The 17,629-nt window shown below is 42.8% G+C and overlaps 1 protein-coding gene across 12 annotated transcripts in view; it reads left to right on the top strand.

The window, feature by feature from the left end:
* The window catches only part of ANK3 (ankyrin 3), a 282,760-nt gene that overhangs the window by 200,928 nt on the left and 64,203 nt on the right, over window positions 1-17,629 (top strand). For 11 of the 12 annotated variants that reach the window (XM_054276898.1, XM_054276897.1, XM_054276899.1 and 8 more), the window contains exons 22-24: window positions 2,830-2,902; window positions 10,033-10,156; window positions 13,049-13,151. In XM_054276898.1, coding sequence (XP_054132873.1) covers window positions 2,830-2,902; window positions 10,033-10,156; window positions 13,049-13,151 — 300 coding nt within the window. The remainder of the gene's footprint in view (window positions 1-2,829; window positions 2,903-10,032; window positions 10,157-13,048; window positions 13,152-17,629) is intronic. The other variant, XM_054276896.1, reaches the window with a different exon arrangement.

Below are 17,629 nucleotides of genomic sequence, written 5' to 3'. Positions count from 1 at the left end.
TCTCCCCACAATGTTTGTCCACACATCTTGTTGTTTAGGGAACAATTTTGCTGCTGAAACGATGCTCCTGCAGGCTTGTGTAAACAGAAGCTGCTTGAGAGCATTTCCCAACCATCTGATGCTTAATGGCTTGAATTTGACCTAAGAGAACCCATTCCAATATTTAAAAAATGGTTGGAATTTGCTTGAAAGCTCCTCGTTGTGTGGTTTCTGGCCCCTTCCATGGGATGGTGAGAGGCTGTATTCTGCAAGCAGCCACAGCCAGCCCCTGAAACTTCAAATCCCCATTCCCTGATGTGGATGAGAACTCCAGCTTGTGTGTCCTGCCTCTCAGGAAGCATTAGCCAGGAGACACTGAGGGGACTAGCAGTGGTCAAACATTACCTGCTGTCAGAAACACTCACAGAATCCAGAATATGTCTCAGAAGGATCTTTTGTTCACTAATGTTTTGCCAGATTGCTCTCTGAAGAAGTTTTCTGAGGCAAGGTACCTCCATGCATTACCACAGTAATAAAGCCCAAATTGGGTCTGAAGAACATAAATTCAGAGTATTGGCTTTCAGCAACTATTTTCCTATTTCTCATTAAAAAGATAAAATGCACATGTTTGTGTTTTTAGACATACCAGGGGTGGAAAAGAGGTACTGTGTGTGTTCCATGTTTTGTCATCACCCCTTTGTGTGGTCTCTGTGCAAGCAGGTGGTTGCAATATGATGAGCTTTTGGGATGACAGGCAGATTTTAGTTCTGTTTTTGCATGCACCTTTTCTTCCTGTGACTTTCCTGGCTGTGGTTTCAGTAGTTTACAGAAAATCCACACAAAAGATAATATAAAGGAATATGCTAGAAAGTAATGCTGATTTTTTTTTTTCCTTACACATTTTCTCTCTGTTTTCTCAGGAATAAATTTCTCTTTAGAAAGATTACAAAACATTTTTCCACACAGAAAAATTTGATGGAGAATATTATACAGGATAGCAAAACTTGAATGACCACCTATTGTTTAATTAGGTAGCTGCAGGAAAACCACATATTTATGCTAAAAACTCTCAATATCACAAGGCTGTTCTTGGCTTTCAAAACTAAGAAGCTGGGAATGTTTGTCCTCATAAAGTGACTGATTATTTATCTTCTGTAGATGAAGAGTAGAGAGATGGTGGGTCAGGCTCTGAATTGTGCTGGAGAAAATGTTAGATGCTGAAAGATCTATACAACCTCAAATATCTGCTCTCAAGAGAAGCCCAGAAATAATTTTCATTAAAGTCAGAATATGCTACATATCAGTGTTTAATTTTGAGACCTTGGAAGTGTAGATGTGAAATCTGATTTACAATTGAGGGTTTTAAAAATTCAGTTTGTCTGCTGAGACTTATATTTTGAGGCTTGTGGCTAAACAACTCCCAAAGCTAAATTTAAAGGCATCAGAGATTAATGTAGCTAATTTTACTACAAATTATACTCAAGCACCAATATAAAAAAAAAAATCCAGTCAGACCTGGAAAAAAGTCCAGTTATTTTTCTGGTTTAACAATGTTTTAAAAAGCTTTGTAATTCCCACAAAATGAATTGCATGAGGATTTTCTATAGGTTTTGTATGTTTGAGCATGGAGGAGCTCTTCTGCATATATCAAGTGATGGCAGTAGCCTAAGAAACATGAAATGCGAAGTGAGTACTCATAAGGCCAGAGAAAAACTGAAATCTTTTAAAATAAGTGAAAATGGAAGGGCTGTTTTGCCCTCCTGAACTTCTTAATGATTTCTTATTTGCATATGAAGCATGAGAAGTAACAGTGGTTAAAAAAAATACAATCTGAAATCCCCATAAAGATGGGAGTGGGTTTTTGTTTGAGGTTAGGTTTGGTGGGTTTTTTGGTTGTTTTTTGCCCTTTGTTTTTGTCGGTGGGTTTTTTTTTTTTGTTTGTTTGGGGTTTTTTGTTTTGGTTTGGGTTTTTTGGTTTTGTTTGTTTGTTTGTTTGTTTTGGGTTTTTGTGGTTTTGTTTTGGTTGGTTTTGTTTTTAATTCCACTGCACACCTTAAATGATATCTCTGCAGAAGTTCTGGTCTGACCCAGACCTCTACCCATGGTTGTTGTGCTGGAAAAGTAAAAAGTACATGTGTATGTCATTCTTAGGATACAGGTATTCTAGGAACAGATTTCAGGGGCATTCAGAACTTTCTTTTCTGCTTCTGTTTTTCTTTCTATTGGTCCTTGAATCTGAATCAATATAAACATAGGGATAAAAGCCATGCAACCACTTCTGAGTGTCTTTCATGCACGAAGCCCTTCAGGAGTATCATTTAGCCTGCATGTGGTTACAATTGTTCTTATTTGTGGGAAAAACACACAATTCATGCTGAGGCACCTCTGAAAAAAATTCACATAGGTTTTCAGCTGCTCTCAAATTGCAGAATTCTTCTGATGTCCAAGGAGAAATACTTTCCTCGGAAGGTTTGGTTTTATTAGAGATGACATACTACTCTCTTAAAATTTAGATTACTGCCTAGAGTCCTTATTAAGCCTCCTAAAATGAAGTTCATTTCAGTATATTAGATTCTTCTTTTGATATCATCATCTAAGCTTTCTGCTTGTGCTTTTTTTGCTACCACAATATGAACATCATTTTAAAAACAAATGTAATATTGCCTATTTCTGTAGTCTTTTTAATTTATAGTTCAATGTGCCTTTAAAATAGAAAGTGAATAGGAAGCTAAAAAATGTGTTGTTTTTCTAACTGCAGATAAAAATCTTATCTTGCATTTAATTTTAAAAATAACTAGAATTTTAAGAAAAAATATGGTTGCACTCTAAAATTACTTTTTTCTATTACAGACTGTTACAGAAAAGCACAAAATGAATGTACCAGAAACCATGAATGAAGTTCTTGATATGTCTGATGATGAAGGTATTAAAAATTTTAATTTTTTTTCACTCTTTGTGCTTGTAAGAAATGTCTGTTTAAAAAACCCAAGACTAACACACATTATCAGTTGGATATGGTCATTGCACATCTGTTACTGTTGTACATTGATTTTTGTTGACACATCAATAGTATGTGCTTTTCTTTAATTGTTTTGTTTATTTAAATCATGCAGTGCGTAAAGCCAATGCCCCTGAAATACTCAGTGATGCTGAATATTTGTCAGATGTTGAAGAAGGTATTTGTGCATTTTTGTATTGCACTGATATTTAACTTAATCCTCTTCCCTTTATTTCATCTATCTGAAAACTAATCCTTTCAGACGATTTTCTTATTATCCCACTAACAATAACTTCTGCTTTACAAATAAGAGTGCTTTCAAAAATTCTTGGAGCTATTGCTGATAATCCTCTAACGTTTTTTCTGAATTTCTTATGATTGTTTGATCAAATTACCTTCACTTTCCTGGAATAATCATTTTGCTGATGCTTCTTTAAAGTGAATAAATGTTTTATTGTTTGAACTGAAAAATGAAATACTGGACAAGAGGGTAAGATATCAAAACACTTTGGAAGAAATGGCTGATAGTTGAAGTTAATGGTGAAAACAACAATGTTCTTGGGTTTTTTTAAAAACAAATGACTGTGCTCAATTTTCTTGTTTTCCTTTAGTCAACCTCTCTTTCCTCGTCCCTATTGATGTATTTACTTCTAATTTTCATAGCATTCAAGCAGCAAGGTGTAAAAGATATTTCAGTCCATTGTGTGCAGCTCTTGTTTAATTCATGCATTGAGGCTTTTGGTTTGTTCCCCATCTGTCATTGTGCAGTTCCAAAAGGATCGTGTTCTTCCCATACATACATGTTTCCCAAATAGCTCTCCTGGGCCATTGTCCTGCTCCAAACACTGCATTGTTCCATCTGACAGGAACACTGATGCATAGCAGTGTGGGTGAGCAGGGCAGGAATTGCTGTGTCCCTCTGCACAGAGAGGCGCAGACCAGAAACACCCGCTGGGGAGCCTGGGTGCTGGAGCTAAAAATGTCAATTGTAACCTATGGGATCCTTTTGAAAGCCAAATCTGGGGAGGTTTATTCTCATCACTAACTAATGCAGGTAGTACAATTGGTTCTTTGCATGTTGCAGACTGTGTTCTGCACCCATGTTGTTGCCAGGGGAGCTGAGAGAGTCATTTATACAAAACAGTCCTGCTCTGCATCCTTGTGTCTAAACTGGAGAGGGAAATCTGATGGATGGACAGCTCTGGGGCTGGGGAATTGGCTGCATGGGGCACTCAGAGTTGTGTTCAAAGGCTCAGTGTCCAAGGGGAGACCAGTGATCTGTGCCATTCCTCAGGGACTGGTGTTGGAGCTGGTGCCATTTCACAGTTTTGTTGGCAGTGTGGACAGTGGGATCAGTGCACCCTCTGCAGGTTTGCTCTGTGGTGTGGGTGACATGCTGGAGGGAAGGGATGCCACCCAGAGGGACCTGGACAGGCTGGAGAGGTGGGACTGTGTGAAACTCATGATGCTCAGCAAGGCCAAGTGCATCCAGACTGGGGCAATCCCAAGCACAAATGCAGGCTGGGTGGAGAATGGATTGGGAACAGCCCTGAGGAGAAGGACTTGAGGCTGTTGGTGAAAGAGAAGCTCAACCTGACCTGGCAATGTGCACTTGCAGCCCAGAAATGTCCAACTGTGCCCTGGGCAGCATCCAGAGCACCATGGGCAGCTCTCAGCAGGTCCCACCTGGAGTGCTGCATCCAGCTCTGGGTTCCCAACGTGAGAAGGACATGGAGCTGTTGGAGCAAGTCCAGAAGAGGCCACAAAGATGATCAGAGGGCTGGAGCACCTCTCCTGTGAAGCCAGGCTGAGGGACTTGGGCTTGTTCATCCTGGAGAAGGTTCCAGGGAGGCCTTAGAGCACCTTCCAGTACCTAAATGGGACCTGTAGGGAAGTTTGAGAGGGACTTTTTACAAGGGCATGTTCTGACAGGACAAGGGGAGTACAGTTGATTTCTTGGATTTAAGGTACCAAGTACAATTGGTGCAATTGTACTTGGTACCTTAAGGGGAATACAATTGGTTCCCTGGATTTAAGCTGAAAGAGGGTAGGTTTATATTCAAAATTAGGAAGAAATTCTTTACTTTGAGGGTGGTGAGGAGCTAAAGCAGGTTTCCCAGCAAAGATTTGGGTGCTCCATCCCTGAAAGTGTCCAAGGCCAGGCTGGACGTGGCTTTGAGCAACCTGGTCTGGTGGAAGGTGTCCCTGCCCATGGCAGCAGAGTTGGAACAAGATGATCTTTAAGGTTCCTCACAACCCAGGCCATTCTGTGATGCTGAGATGACAGGGTCTTTTTCAAACCCAGGCTGAAAGGGAGCTCACAAATCAGATAACAGGTGTTTTGCAAGGCTTGTGATGAATTGCAGGCTTTGAGGTGATAACCACTGGCCTGTGTCTCTTCCCTGATTTGCGGATCTGTAAAGACAACTCAGTGACGCCCATCACTGAGTGTTAGTGGGGTATTTATGTACAGAGCATCCACTCACACCAGTCGAAACAAATCTGTTCAAGATGCTGAGGCACTCTGACAAATCTCTGATCCAGGGAGCTGATTTCCAAGTGGGAGAAATGCACAAATTTAGCAAACAAATCCAAGCTCTCCCTGGCTTGGCTGGTGTTCATATCATCAGCCAAAACTCTTCAGTGAGACAGACTTGTTGAATGGCTTCTCAATGAGCCACAACCCTCAAGGTTTCTCTCATAAGAGAAATTTGGAAAGTAGAGACTCAGAGCTCAGGGACAAATGTCAGGAAACCATTTCCTTGTGTTTTATGTCTTGCTGTGCCCACTAAATAAGTATTTACATGGGAATTGTGTAATTTCTCTTCCCTGCTGAGGACAGTTTGGTTTGGAGTCAAACTGGTTGAGAAGAGATTTTTTTCTTTTATTCTTTTTCCTAGACTGTTCTGGCAAGTCTGCCCAAGTGAGGTTAAGTGTTGGGAAACTGCTACACTGCAAAAAAAAAAAAAAAAAAAAAAAATTTCAATCCATAAACCCAATCAGGCGTAGAGAGTTTAGACATTATCAAAACCCAGTTATTCTTGAGCTTTGAATTTATTTTTTATTTGGCCTTCAGGAGATAAACTTTTTGGGTGTAAACCAGGACACAGTTTTAAACCCATTTAATGGAGATGCCTGCCTCAGTGATAATAAGTATCATGCTAATCAATCCCTGGAAGATTAGACAGATGTCCTAGCAGAACATGAATGCACACTGCCTGATCCCTGAGTAGGTGCTAGGATACAGCAGTTTGAGTGCATGTAAGACAGGTCAGAACATCATCATGCATGAAAAATCTGTTACTGGTCATTTTGGGTGTGGTTGATTTATTACATTTTTAAGCTCAGTTTTCAGAGTTTCTTTGGCTCCATAAAATTTCACAGGTTCATAAAAGCTTCAGTGGTTTGGTACTGGCTTTTCTCCATACTTTGTGAAACCAAAACCTTGGCTACAACTTGAAACATCCTCCTTTTCCCTGTGGCTCTGCCTCTGCTGCCATCAGGACAGCTCTGGACAGGCTGTGATGAAGGAGTGGCGAAATCCTCAGGTATCTTTAGCAGAGCCAAGCGACAAATGCTCATCTGGATCCCAGCCTATGATTAAATTTTGTCTGGGACTTTTCCCAAGCCACATGATGCCTTCTCTCCTGCTGCCAGAGAGCCTGTGTTTCTCACTGGCCTCTAAAAAGAACACCTAACCCTGTGCTCCTGCAGTTCCCAGCTGTAGGAGGCATGCTGGGGGACCAGGAAAACAGGAAAAACTTGGGATGAGAAATATGATAAGAGGTAAGAAATATATTCTTGGGGAGAAAAGACTAAAAACACCTCTAAACCTTCTATCCCAGAAAATAAAACCAAACAAATTGAGTGAGGGATAGGCTGGAACATAAAATGGGTGGCAAAGTGAGCAGCAGTGCTTGCTGCTCTCCAGAAGTCTAAAAAATATGGGGCATCAGTGAAACCACAAGAGGCAGATCCAGCTTGAAAGGGCTGCTCCTCCTCCAGGAGGTAGTTGACTTTTATGACTTCTTGCAAGGGTCCTTGGTGTGGGGAGCATAAAAAAGTCTACACGAGTTCAAAGTGCAACTGGAAAAATTTAAAAAGGGGGAAAACCACCCAAAAATGTGTTCATGACTATACAAAACTCAGGTTTTGAAAACCTGTGCTCAAGTCAGTGCCAGCTAGAAAAATGTCCTGGAGTACTTCTGCTGGTCCGTGTTCCCATACTCTGCTGTGAAACGTGGCTGCTGTCTGAGACAGGGTGCGCTAGAACTGATGGCCCTTGCTTTGACCCACTGCTGCTGTTTTTCCCTGGACTTTGAGCTGTTTCCTCTGCTTGTGATAGCTGTGTTTAACCATTAGCAGGGACATCACCTTTCGTCAAGGTGTAGCCTGTTAGGGAGGGAAGGATGGCAGCAAAGCAGTGCGGTTTGCCATCCTTGGCGGTGTCTTCGCATCCATTGTTGGTGTCTTTTCATCGGTGCCTCATTGTTGGCCATTTCTCTATGTTTGCGTTCGGAGTTTTGTGTTCACTCTTCCCTGGGACCTTCTCCGCAGGAATTCCGTGTGCCGAGAGCAAACACGGCGCTCAGCGTTACCTGGAGCGCGGAGGATTAGGCTGCAGCACCTAATTAAACAGAGTGGGATTGCTGAAACGTGCACCACCCATTCTGTGTGCCTCCCACGATCACCAAACAATGTGTGGAATTCTTTGAAATCACCACTCCTAGGCGCAGTTTTTCCTTTGATGAGCGCATTTCATCAGAGTAATCCTGCCCCGGCTGGATTAGCTGCGGCGCAGGATAACATCTGATGTGTTTTACGGCTCGACTGAATGGGGGTTCGTTCTCACTGCCTTTGACAAACGATGCCCTTAAAGAAAATGCCTCCTCGGTAGCGTAGCGCTTTTCTCCAGGTATTGCAGGGGCAGAAGTTTCCAGATTTAGTGGCTCAGTTGGTAGTTGCTGAAAGTTGCCTGGATCTCTCGCTTCTTCGCCTCCCAGTCTTCGGTGCGGTTCCCTCCCTGTCCAGCAGCCCCAGACCGAGGGAGGGGATGTGCCCAGGGTGGGCTCCATCCCCCAGCCCCGGGGTGTGCCCAGGCCGGGCTCCCTCCCCCGGCCCGGCCATGGAGGGCGGGCGGAGGCAGCGCCTTCCCCGCAGCCCCGGCATCGGGTTACAGAAAAACTACACCCTCGCAGCACCCCTATTTACATACAAATAACTGGAGTGCCTGCATTTATGTCACCATTCAAGAGGCTTGCCAAGGGAGGCTGTAATCCAATCAGCAGAAGCTTTAAAGGGATGTCTGCAGAGTGATTAAAAAGGGATTTTTATTTTTTTTTTTAAACTTAGTACTTTTCGTTTTGTTTCGTATTCGCAAAGAACTTTAATCTGAGTTGAGAGGACAAAGATGCACATGTCCTAAAATACATACGAAGATATCAAGATGTTAAGAAGATCTCAGTTGTTGTGTGGAAAGCGAATATGACCCACAGGGATTAGTTTGCTTGTGCTGGTTTGGAGATTAAGTCTAAATCACTGCTTAAGGACTAATAGGACTAATAGGAATTCTTGGAAACACCAGGGGAAAAAATCTTATAGACCAGGCTGGTGAAAATGGCTTTCCAAAACAGTAAGACTTTTTAAAGTTTCGCTTGATGTATGATGTTTCTGTTTCGGGTTTTTTGAATGCTTTACGGTGTATTGTGGACATTTTCGCTTTTTATCGGCTGCTTAAAATGCTGGTTGTTGCTGGGCTGGAGGAGAAAGTTGGTCTGTTTGTTTGCCGTTTGCGAAGCAGTAGCTGAAGGGGTATTTTTAGACTTGCTTGTTAGTTTAAAACCGGAGCTCGCCTGTGGTTTCCTGAGTTTAGTGAATGGAAACCAGTCTAAACTCCTTGAATGAAAGCGGGAAACGTGAGGCTGGGCTCGGGAGTCGCTTACCTTCGGGATCGCGCTGTTGTTAAACTTCTCTGTTGTAAACTTCTCTGTTGTAGTTTAAACCTAACACACCTAAAAGGCGTTCACAGCAAAGGGGCAGAGTGGATATCGGCAAGCCGTGAGTTTGCGGGGATCTCTCTCTGCTCCGTGCTGTTGTGGGAGCGGGGCGGGGGGACCCAACACGGCAAAAGGCATATTTTGGACGTGCTCTGTCAGTGCAGGAATGTAGGTTCGCATGATGTAATGGCATGCAAATGCTCCCCGCCGGGCAGCTGCTCCGTTAACCCTTTGCCCGCCGCTCCCCACATCGAACTTTGCTTCCTCTTGGGGTTGTTTTGGATCAACCAGCTCAGCATCTCCTTCCGTGCGGATGGCCGTGTCCCGCGTGTGCCGGCCGTGCCCGGGGTCCGGCTGTGTCCCCACCGCGGGGATGGGGCTGGGAATGGGGCAGAGCGGGGTGCGGGCAGCGCTCACCTTCGCACACCGGCCTGGCAGCGAGGAGCGCTTCATTTAAAAATAAATTCATTAATTTAAAAAGTCCTGTCATATTCAAACGTCCAAAAGGCATTGAGAAATACTCAAGGTGGAAGGCGGGCCTCTTCCTCCCCTCCTCGGCCTCCATTCAAGCTTGCTGCACTTTTCAGGACCGGTGGCAAACACGCTGTGTCTCACAGCCGGGGGTTGGTTTGGTTTTGTCGATTGGTTTGTTGTTTTGTTGGGATTTTTTTCTTTCACACGGAGTGATCCAACTTCGTCGGCTCGGGCTTTTTTCTTTTTTTCCATAAGGAAAGCAAAAGTGAGCGCAACGATGCAAAGTACAGAGGAGCTCTTTAGCTTGCTGAGACGACTGGGCAAAAGTCATCGCTCGTATAACTTTATTGGCCTTACGTCAAGGTGGAATCTTGCTTCTTTCGTTTGTCCCCCAATAAAATTATTTTCTCAGGCAGACTCAGAGGGTGGATAATTAACATCCAACGTGGAAAGAGCCTTAGGGAAAGGGGGGGTGACTGGATTGATTCCTTATTGGCGAGCAGGGAAGGGCGTTATGACTTAGTAAGCGCACAAACATCTGCCCTACGTGTAACTCTGATTCCAGCCTGGCTTTTGTCCCGGCAGGTGAGGATGCAATGACAGGCGACACAGACAAGTACCTCGGACCCCAGGATCTGAAAGAGCTGGGAGATGATTCCCTGCCTGCTGAAGGATACATGGGCTTCAGCCTGGGAGCGCGCTCCGCCAGGTACTGTGTTTGCTGCTTCTCGTGTTCGTGTGCGCCGCAGGAACAAGTCTTTACTCTTCCACACAGCTCTGCAGTCTGTTTTGAAGTGAACTAGAGGGGGTGCGCATCCTTTGAAGCATATGCTCATGGCAGTTTTATTTCATATTCTTTATTCATGTTGGCTTCTTATGGCAATGATACACAAAACTGAGCTATTCACTTTTTCTGGTCTCTGTTCCTTGCTCTGAACATCTCTCCAAGGTACCTCTTTGCTAGCAGTCTGCAGCTGCTCTAGAAATTGATCCAGCCTGGTTTCTTTTGGCTACTGCTGGTCAGACTGATGCTCACAGTAGAGGGCTCCTTAATGGGTGTGTTTTGCTGAAGAATGTAAATGCCAGAAAAACTGAATGACAAATCATTTTGCTACTTGGTGCTTTTATTTCTTTAAAGGTGCTAGTGAGTAATCCAACTGAGAAAGACAACATTTTTAAAAAATGCTCCTCCCTCCTAAAAAAAAGAAAAAAAAAAGGCAAGTTTCCCCTTAATTTGTTGGAGGATTTATTTTGACAGGGAATGGATTACGTGTTGCTAAAAACAGGCCAAAGTTCCTGTGAACCTGATAAAAACATTGTAACTTAATGTGTTGTCTGACTCATGTTAATTTCAATGCAGGTACTTCCAGATCAACATTTTAGGTTTTATTTTTGAATGTTGCTAGAGCCTTCAGTGTGTGTTGCTCAAAACAGTTAAACTGTGTGAGCAGAGATTGCTTCCATAGTTGTGGATTTGCAGTGTAGTTACTGACAGTTGAATTGTACTGAAGCTAATAATTAAACCTCATAAGCTGGAGCCCTGAGGGCTTTTTCCTATGCTGTAGTTTAAAGATCTGTTTTAAAAAGTGAGTTCATTGTCTAACAGCAATTGGCAACTCCCATAAGGTAAAGCTTAGATGTCTACCCTTCAGTCTTGTTTCTTATGGCCACGTTAGAAATGCAAGCATGCAGTGGGAATTTGCTCTTTAGTAGTCCCCAGCCGTGTTATGCTTGATTTACAATTTTTAGGGAAGTTAATAAGTATTTATGAGATAGTACATTCATGAGAAATGCCAAGATGCTTTAAGCAGTCCATTAGCCAGAAAATCAGCAAATCAGATCTGAAGGGAGAATCTCGTGTCATAGTAAAGTGAATTAACAAAGTTGACACGCTGCTTTCCAGTCTGGTGTGAGCAGGGTGATCACAGAGCCCTGCCACTGTGCCCAGGGCTGGAGCAGGGCACTGGAGATGCAGAGGGAGCATCTCTGTGTGCAGAGCCCCACACTGATTTACCTGAGCCCTTTCACCCCTCGCAGCTCTCTCCTTGCACAGGGTGTGCAGGTGGGAGAGCAGATTGCACAGTCACCATCTGTTAGGGAGATCTGAGGTTCAGCCCCACGTTACCTTTTCTTTGAGAGGAATCTGATATTCCCATGCTTCTGGTTTTAGCAGTGCCATTACTATTTGTTGCTGCCTAGCTCATTTTTTGCGTTGCCCATGTTATGCTCAGAGGAGACAAATACAGTGGTTTTTTTCTGTGAAGTATTTAATTTAGCAAAAAAAAAAAGTATTCTGTGGATGTATCTTACTGCTGATTCTGAGTGTAACATTAAGAAATGAACACATTAAATATATAAGCCATCCAGCCATAACATCTTGCTTTTCTTGTCTGATTCTTTGCTTTCTATTTCTCCTGTTTCTTTTCCAATGTAAATTGCTTTAGTCCAAAAGTCAGGTAAGAAGGCATGGCATCGTGTTACATCTCTCTCATCTTTCTGCTGCTGCCATTGCTCATCTTCATTTTATTTAGCATTGGAAAGTGACATGCTTTTATTTTGGGGAGCAGGGGGTTCAGCCCTAGAGAATATCCCTCTGTTATAACAAATATAACTTAAATTCTTTATGCCCTTTATCATGTAAAACTCTGCTTAACATATGCCTACAGTGTGTAATTAAGATCCCAGTTCTGCTTCCAGCACAAGAAGGGAACGTGTGCTAAGGAATTAGAGAAATTCAATTAGCAACTACTAAATGCATGAAACACCTTGTAGAGTTCTGAGTGTGAAAAGTGTTGCTAGTTCAAAAGTGTAGTATGTTGGTGGATGTTGCTTTGTATTAATTCACGTTTTTTACTACTTTATTTTTTGTCACGTAGCAAGCATGTCTAGGCCTGCAGCATGTTTTTAGCACATACCATAATGTACCTTCCAGGGCTAAATGTAAACCACTCCTACGTTGGGTTAATTGCAACACGTTGAGAGTGATCATAGTTATTTCTGAATAGTTTAACATGCACAAAATAATTCCCAAACATCAGAATCAGTACTTAGTTGTCATTAAGCAAATTTATTTCTCCTTTCATTTCAAACTTATTACCCTTTCCTTCCTAACTACAGGGGTAACTACAGTGTTTGTAACAATGTCAGAAGTGGTTCAGCCACAAAGAGAGTGACATCACATAAACCTTGCTCTGAGTTAAACCTGCCTCAGCAACCTGAGCTCTGTGGGCAGGCACTGTGACCTCCCCCAGCTCCCCTGGGACCTGCCCTCGTGGGTCCCCTTCAGGATTAGGGCACGGAGATACTTATCAAAGCTCATCTAAATACTTGAATACACGTCTCTAGATTTATTTAAAGCCACAACATTACTGCCAAAGCAGTCAGCATCTGCTGAGATTTTGCTTATGCATATTGTAGGGAATATTTACCTATAGTCAAATACTTCTTATTCCATTTTCCTCCTTGTATTTATTTCACAGATTGTTTATATTTTGCCATTTGATGCTATCCCTGGAAGTTGCATGTATTAATTTTTTTGTTTTTATTTTCTGTTCACCTCATTGTCACCCGCACTTTCTCTGATAACTGGTAAATACAACAGCCTCCGCTCCTTCAGTTCGGATAGGTCCTACACGCTCAACAGGAGCTCCTATGCCCGGGACAGCATGATGATTGAGGAGCTGCTGGTGCCAGCCAAGGACCAGGTACGTGCTGTGTCCCTGCCACAGGGCAGCTGTGCTTCGTTTGTGCAGTGTGCAGGCCTCAGCTGGGCTTCCAGCGGCTCTGGCTGCTCTCTCAGCTGGGAAGAGGGGCAGGGAAGGAGCTGCGGACAGGCGATGGTGGGGTTGCCATTCGCTGGGTTTGATCCTGCAAGGGGCAGGTGGTGGGGGGCCCAAACCAAAAGAGTCTTTAAGGGACCAGTTATGTCTCTGAGTGTTACTGGCTGAGGTCAGTGGGTGCTCCTGTGAGGCTCCTGTGTGTCTTCAGAGTGATTTGATAAGCTGGGAGCAATGAGTTTTACACTGAGCAACCTTTGTACTGCACACACTGGGAATTACTTTGCCTGCCCTGTCCACATGGAGGGGACTCCAACTGCTGTCCTTGTTTTTTCACTCCTGGGAAGAATTTGGCCTTGTAAAGATTAAGCTAGTATAGACTCTTCAGTTTATATATCTTCCAAACACTTGTGCAATGACTAATGCAACAAAAGCAGCATCTTTTGACCTGATGATAGCGTGGGAAAGTCTTCCCAAAAGCTGGGGATGATTGAGTACAGTATGCTTTGTTTGTGAGTTCCCCAGCATTTTCCTTGGTGGACTTGCTTCAGATTTCCAAATCTAACTGAATTACTCAAGAGTTTCTTGATACACAGAAGTCAGAGACCTGCTAGGAAGCTGGATATAAATTCACATTAAAATCCTTATTTGGAAAGGACTGAAGTAGAGTGGAACTGTTGTTTATGCCCTGGAAGAGCGTAAGGTGGATAGCAATGAAACAGAGCTTTTCTGCTGCTGTTTTCGCAGAGCGTTCCTGCACTGGGGGGTTATTGATCTCAGAGGATATTTTCATGGGGAAAAGGGTTCACAAAACAGGACTTGTACATTTTAAACCTTGATTGTATTAGTCTGTAAATTCTATTGTGGGATAAGCCACCCAGTTTTACTACAGCTTTTACACAGTTCTGGTAGTATTATGAGAATGGCAGAAATTGGATTCTCTTTAGCAACAGAATGTTTACTATTTGATTGTTACTTTTAAGTGAAATGATGTAAACCTCCAATAACCTTAATTTGCAACACCCTTCTAAGGAGAGTTTCCAAAGCTTGCATAGCAGTGATTTTGTGGTTTTGTTTGGTTTGAAGTCATAAAACAAAATCTGCAGCTACTGGCACTGGCAATTCTATGTCAGGGCTGAGCACCTAAAGCTGCTTTGATGCCTTTTAATAGTAAGACTTCATTAGGCATTCTTGATACGATGGAAATTTCAGAGGAGAGGAAGACTCTTCAGTCTGAGAATATATTGCATCATTTTATGATTCTGGCCATGGCTGTGATTCCCATTAAAGCAGATGGCATGGATTGAGCAGTTAGTGTGCACATAACAAGGCTTAAAACCAGCTCTGTGCTTAACAACTCTCAAAGGATGTGGTACTGGGAAAAAATATCAGTCCTGTCTTGAGAGATTAGTGAGGCCATGATTCTGTGCAAAACAAATGTGAAAGCAGCAAACTATCTTCATGAGAAAGGGAGACCAGGTAAAACTTTCTGCCATGACGGCTCCAAACCTCCATGTCCTGACAAAAATACATCCATCCTGTGGAATTCCTGTGGCTTCCTGCCCAGCCCTGCCCTAGCTTTTGGCTGAAACAGGAGACGTGTGTTTGGGAGATGGAGAATATCCCTGCCCCTCTTTCTCATCCCTCTGTACATTGATGGGCTCCTAGATAACCTCTGCTATGGCAGTAGAAAGCAGGGGAAAAAAAGCACCAATTTGTGTTCCACCAATGGGATTCACAGGAGCAAAGATCTTTGTGGTTTGAAATCAATATTCTGAAAGTCTGTCTGGGAACTGAGACGAGTTAAGGCTATTTTGGGAATCACACTGTTCTGAAACAGAGTGATCCATTGCCTGTCTGTGTATGCCATTTCCTCTCCTTTTGTATGGCTCAGACCTGTCTGGAGTTCATGGCAGCAGCAAACTCAATTATTAGGAATTAATTTTATCACAAACATCAGTATGTAAAAGAGTAAGGAGCGTTTGCCAGCCTCTTGGTCTGGTTAAGAGAGCAGATCCCATCACCTTTCCCCAGGATCCCTGGTAGACTTGGGAGACTGGAAAGAGTCAAATGAAGAAGATTTGAAGCCATTTTTTACTTAACCTCACTGCCAGCATAGCACATGGAGTGTTAGAGAGGAGTTTCTAATAATTCTTTAGAAGTCATGATATTCTCCATTGTTTGCATTTGGTGGTTTACTGCTGACCCTGTTCACAGGGAGCTCTGAATCCAGGCCACACTGTACCTCATAACCTGGAGCAAAGTTAAAATTTCTGTGTTCTGGCGTGTTCCCTTGGATGCAGCAACTCAGACTAAATCCAAATGACTTCTCCATGGAATAATTTACATCAACCTCTGAATTTAATCAGCCAAAGGCAGGATGACTCGGGCTGTCCATTAAATAGCAGCTTGCTGAATCACTTCAGTCTGGATAAATTCATCTGGGAGGAAGCATAAATTTTTCTGTTTGCTGAACTTTGATATTACACAGCCTGGATATTCAGTTATGCAAGCAGCAGGATCCCTGCCAGCAGAACCCTCAGTATTTTTATGCACACATTTGCATCTAAGGCTGCCACACCCTTTAGCAATGCATTTTTAATCTCCCTCAGTCCAAGGAGGGAACACTGGGACCTGACCAAACACAGAATGGATCCTGTGATTTAATGTCACTGACACTGTACTGTCTTCTGGACTTTCTGGACTGCTTATATTGCAACTTACACAGGAAGATTTTTTTTAAATTTTTTTTTTTTTGCCTGCATGGAAAATCCAGCACCTCAGCAGGCTGAAAAAATGAGATTCACAGATGTGTGATGTGTGTAAGATGAGTGGGTCCAGCTATCAGCTTTTCCTACCCTCTTTCTCCACCAAAATTATTAGCTGCAGACTTTGGGCTTTTGCTTGCTCTGCACATGCCCAAAAGATCTGTTTGATTGCACTTGGTCAGAAAGGAATGTTTTATAAAAACCCAGTCACCTGGTGTACAGACCATGTCTGAGGACATGGACCTGGACTGAGGAACCCACCCAGGTGTATAGGCAAACCTAGAGCACTCCAGGTGCAGGAGCACCTCTGTCTAACACAGATTATTTTGGAGTGATGGTATTTCCTTGGAATTTATATGGCTCTGTGTTTAGTTTTCCATATCCCACTGCTAAGGGAACATAAGCATTTTTTATCTGTGTGAAAAATCATCCTTTTTACAGAACACCTGACCCCACATTTATTTGTTGATGTGTGTCCTGTACCCTGGTGCAGTGATGCTGTACAGCTTAGCAGGCCTTTCAGGGACCAACACCAAATTGTGTTGTTCCTTTTGGCCTATCTCTTGTGTCTCTTTGGTTTGACCTATTTTTGATGATAAAGTTTATCACTGAGCAAAACAGCAAATTTATTTTTGTTTATCTGAATTTTTACAGTGCCTGAGACAACCTGTCTGAATCTTGCACTGTTTGGTATCAAAAGTAATAACGTGCTCAGTGTGAGCTCACACAAATCACTTGGAACAGCAGAAACCCACAGTGTTGGCTTTCCTGCCTGAACCACAGGCTCTCCAGGAAATGTTGCAGAATCCCTAGTGTCTTATTGGAAAGACTGAGAAAAACTGTCTTCATTAAACTTAATTACAACAGATATTTCAAATGGCACCAATTAAGTCCACTTTGGATGTTTAATTGTCATTGTTTTGACAGCATTCATTTTACCTTTTATGTCTGATGGTGTATTTTGCTGTTTAGCATATGCAAGTTTGCCCTCTATTGTTGTTGCCTGTGCTTGAACTGTGAGGCCTCAAGTACATCTGTTAGAGCCCAGAGTTTAACAAAAGATCCTTCAGAGAAGCATTGAGCTAGGGAAGGGAGGAGGCACCGAGCCAGGAGTGACAGAGCAAAGCTGCACTCTGCAGGGGTTTCTGTCAAAGAGCACTAAATTACAGTGCCAATAGTTTTTGGAAGGAAACCTAGGAAGAAAACCTCATTTCTAATGAAAGAAATGCCTAAAGAGCGCAGATTTTTGGAAACCCCAGAGTGATGGGAGTGTTGCACGTTCTGGCCAGCAGCACAGCAGCTATCTGCCTGCTTATCTTGTGGAAGCTTCTCAAGAGAAGAACTTTTGTGTGTTTATGACTGAATTTGCCAGATTTACTTCTAATGCTGATATTTCTGTTCAAAATCATTAATTTCCACTACCAGCATGTGTCAACATATAAAAAAAACCCAGGTGGGAATAATAAGATTTTATTATTGCGTGTGCTTGGCTCTGGTTTGACTTGAACCCATTGAAATTGATTTGAAAACAGCCCATGAGGTTTCAGTGCAAACAGGCTGCTCTCTCTAGCTGCATTTGCCCCTAAGCAGCAAACAGCCTACTTACAAGAAACCTTGACATTTTTAACACCATCTTGG

This window comes from Melozone crissalis, unplaced genomic scaffold (genome assembly GCF_028551555.1).
Source record: "Melozone crissalis strain CALT ecotype California unplaced genomic scaffold, PUWL_Pcris_2 ptg000019l_1, whole genome shotgun sequence".
NCBI lineage: Eukaryota > Metazoa > Chordata > Aves > Passeriformes > Passerellidae > Melozone > Melozone crissalis.
This window is presented reverse-complemented; position numbering and strand designations above follow the sequence as displayed.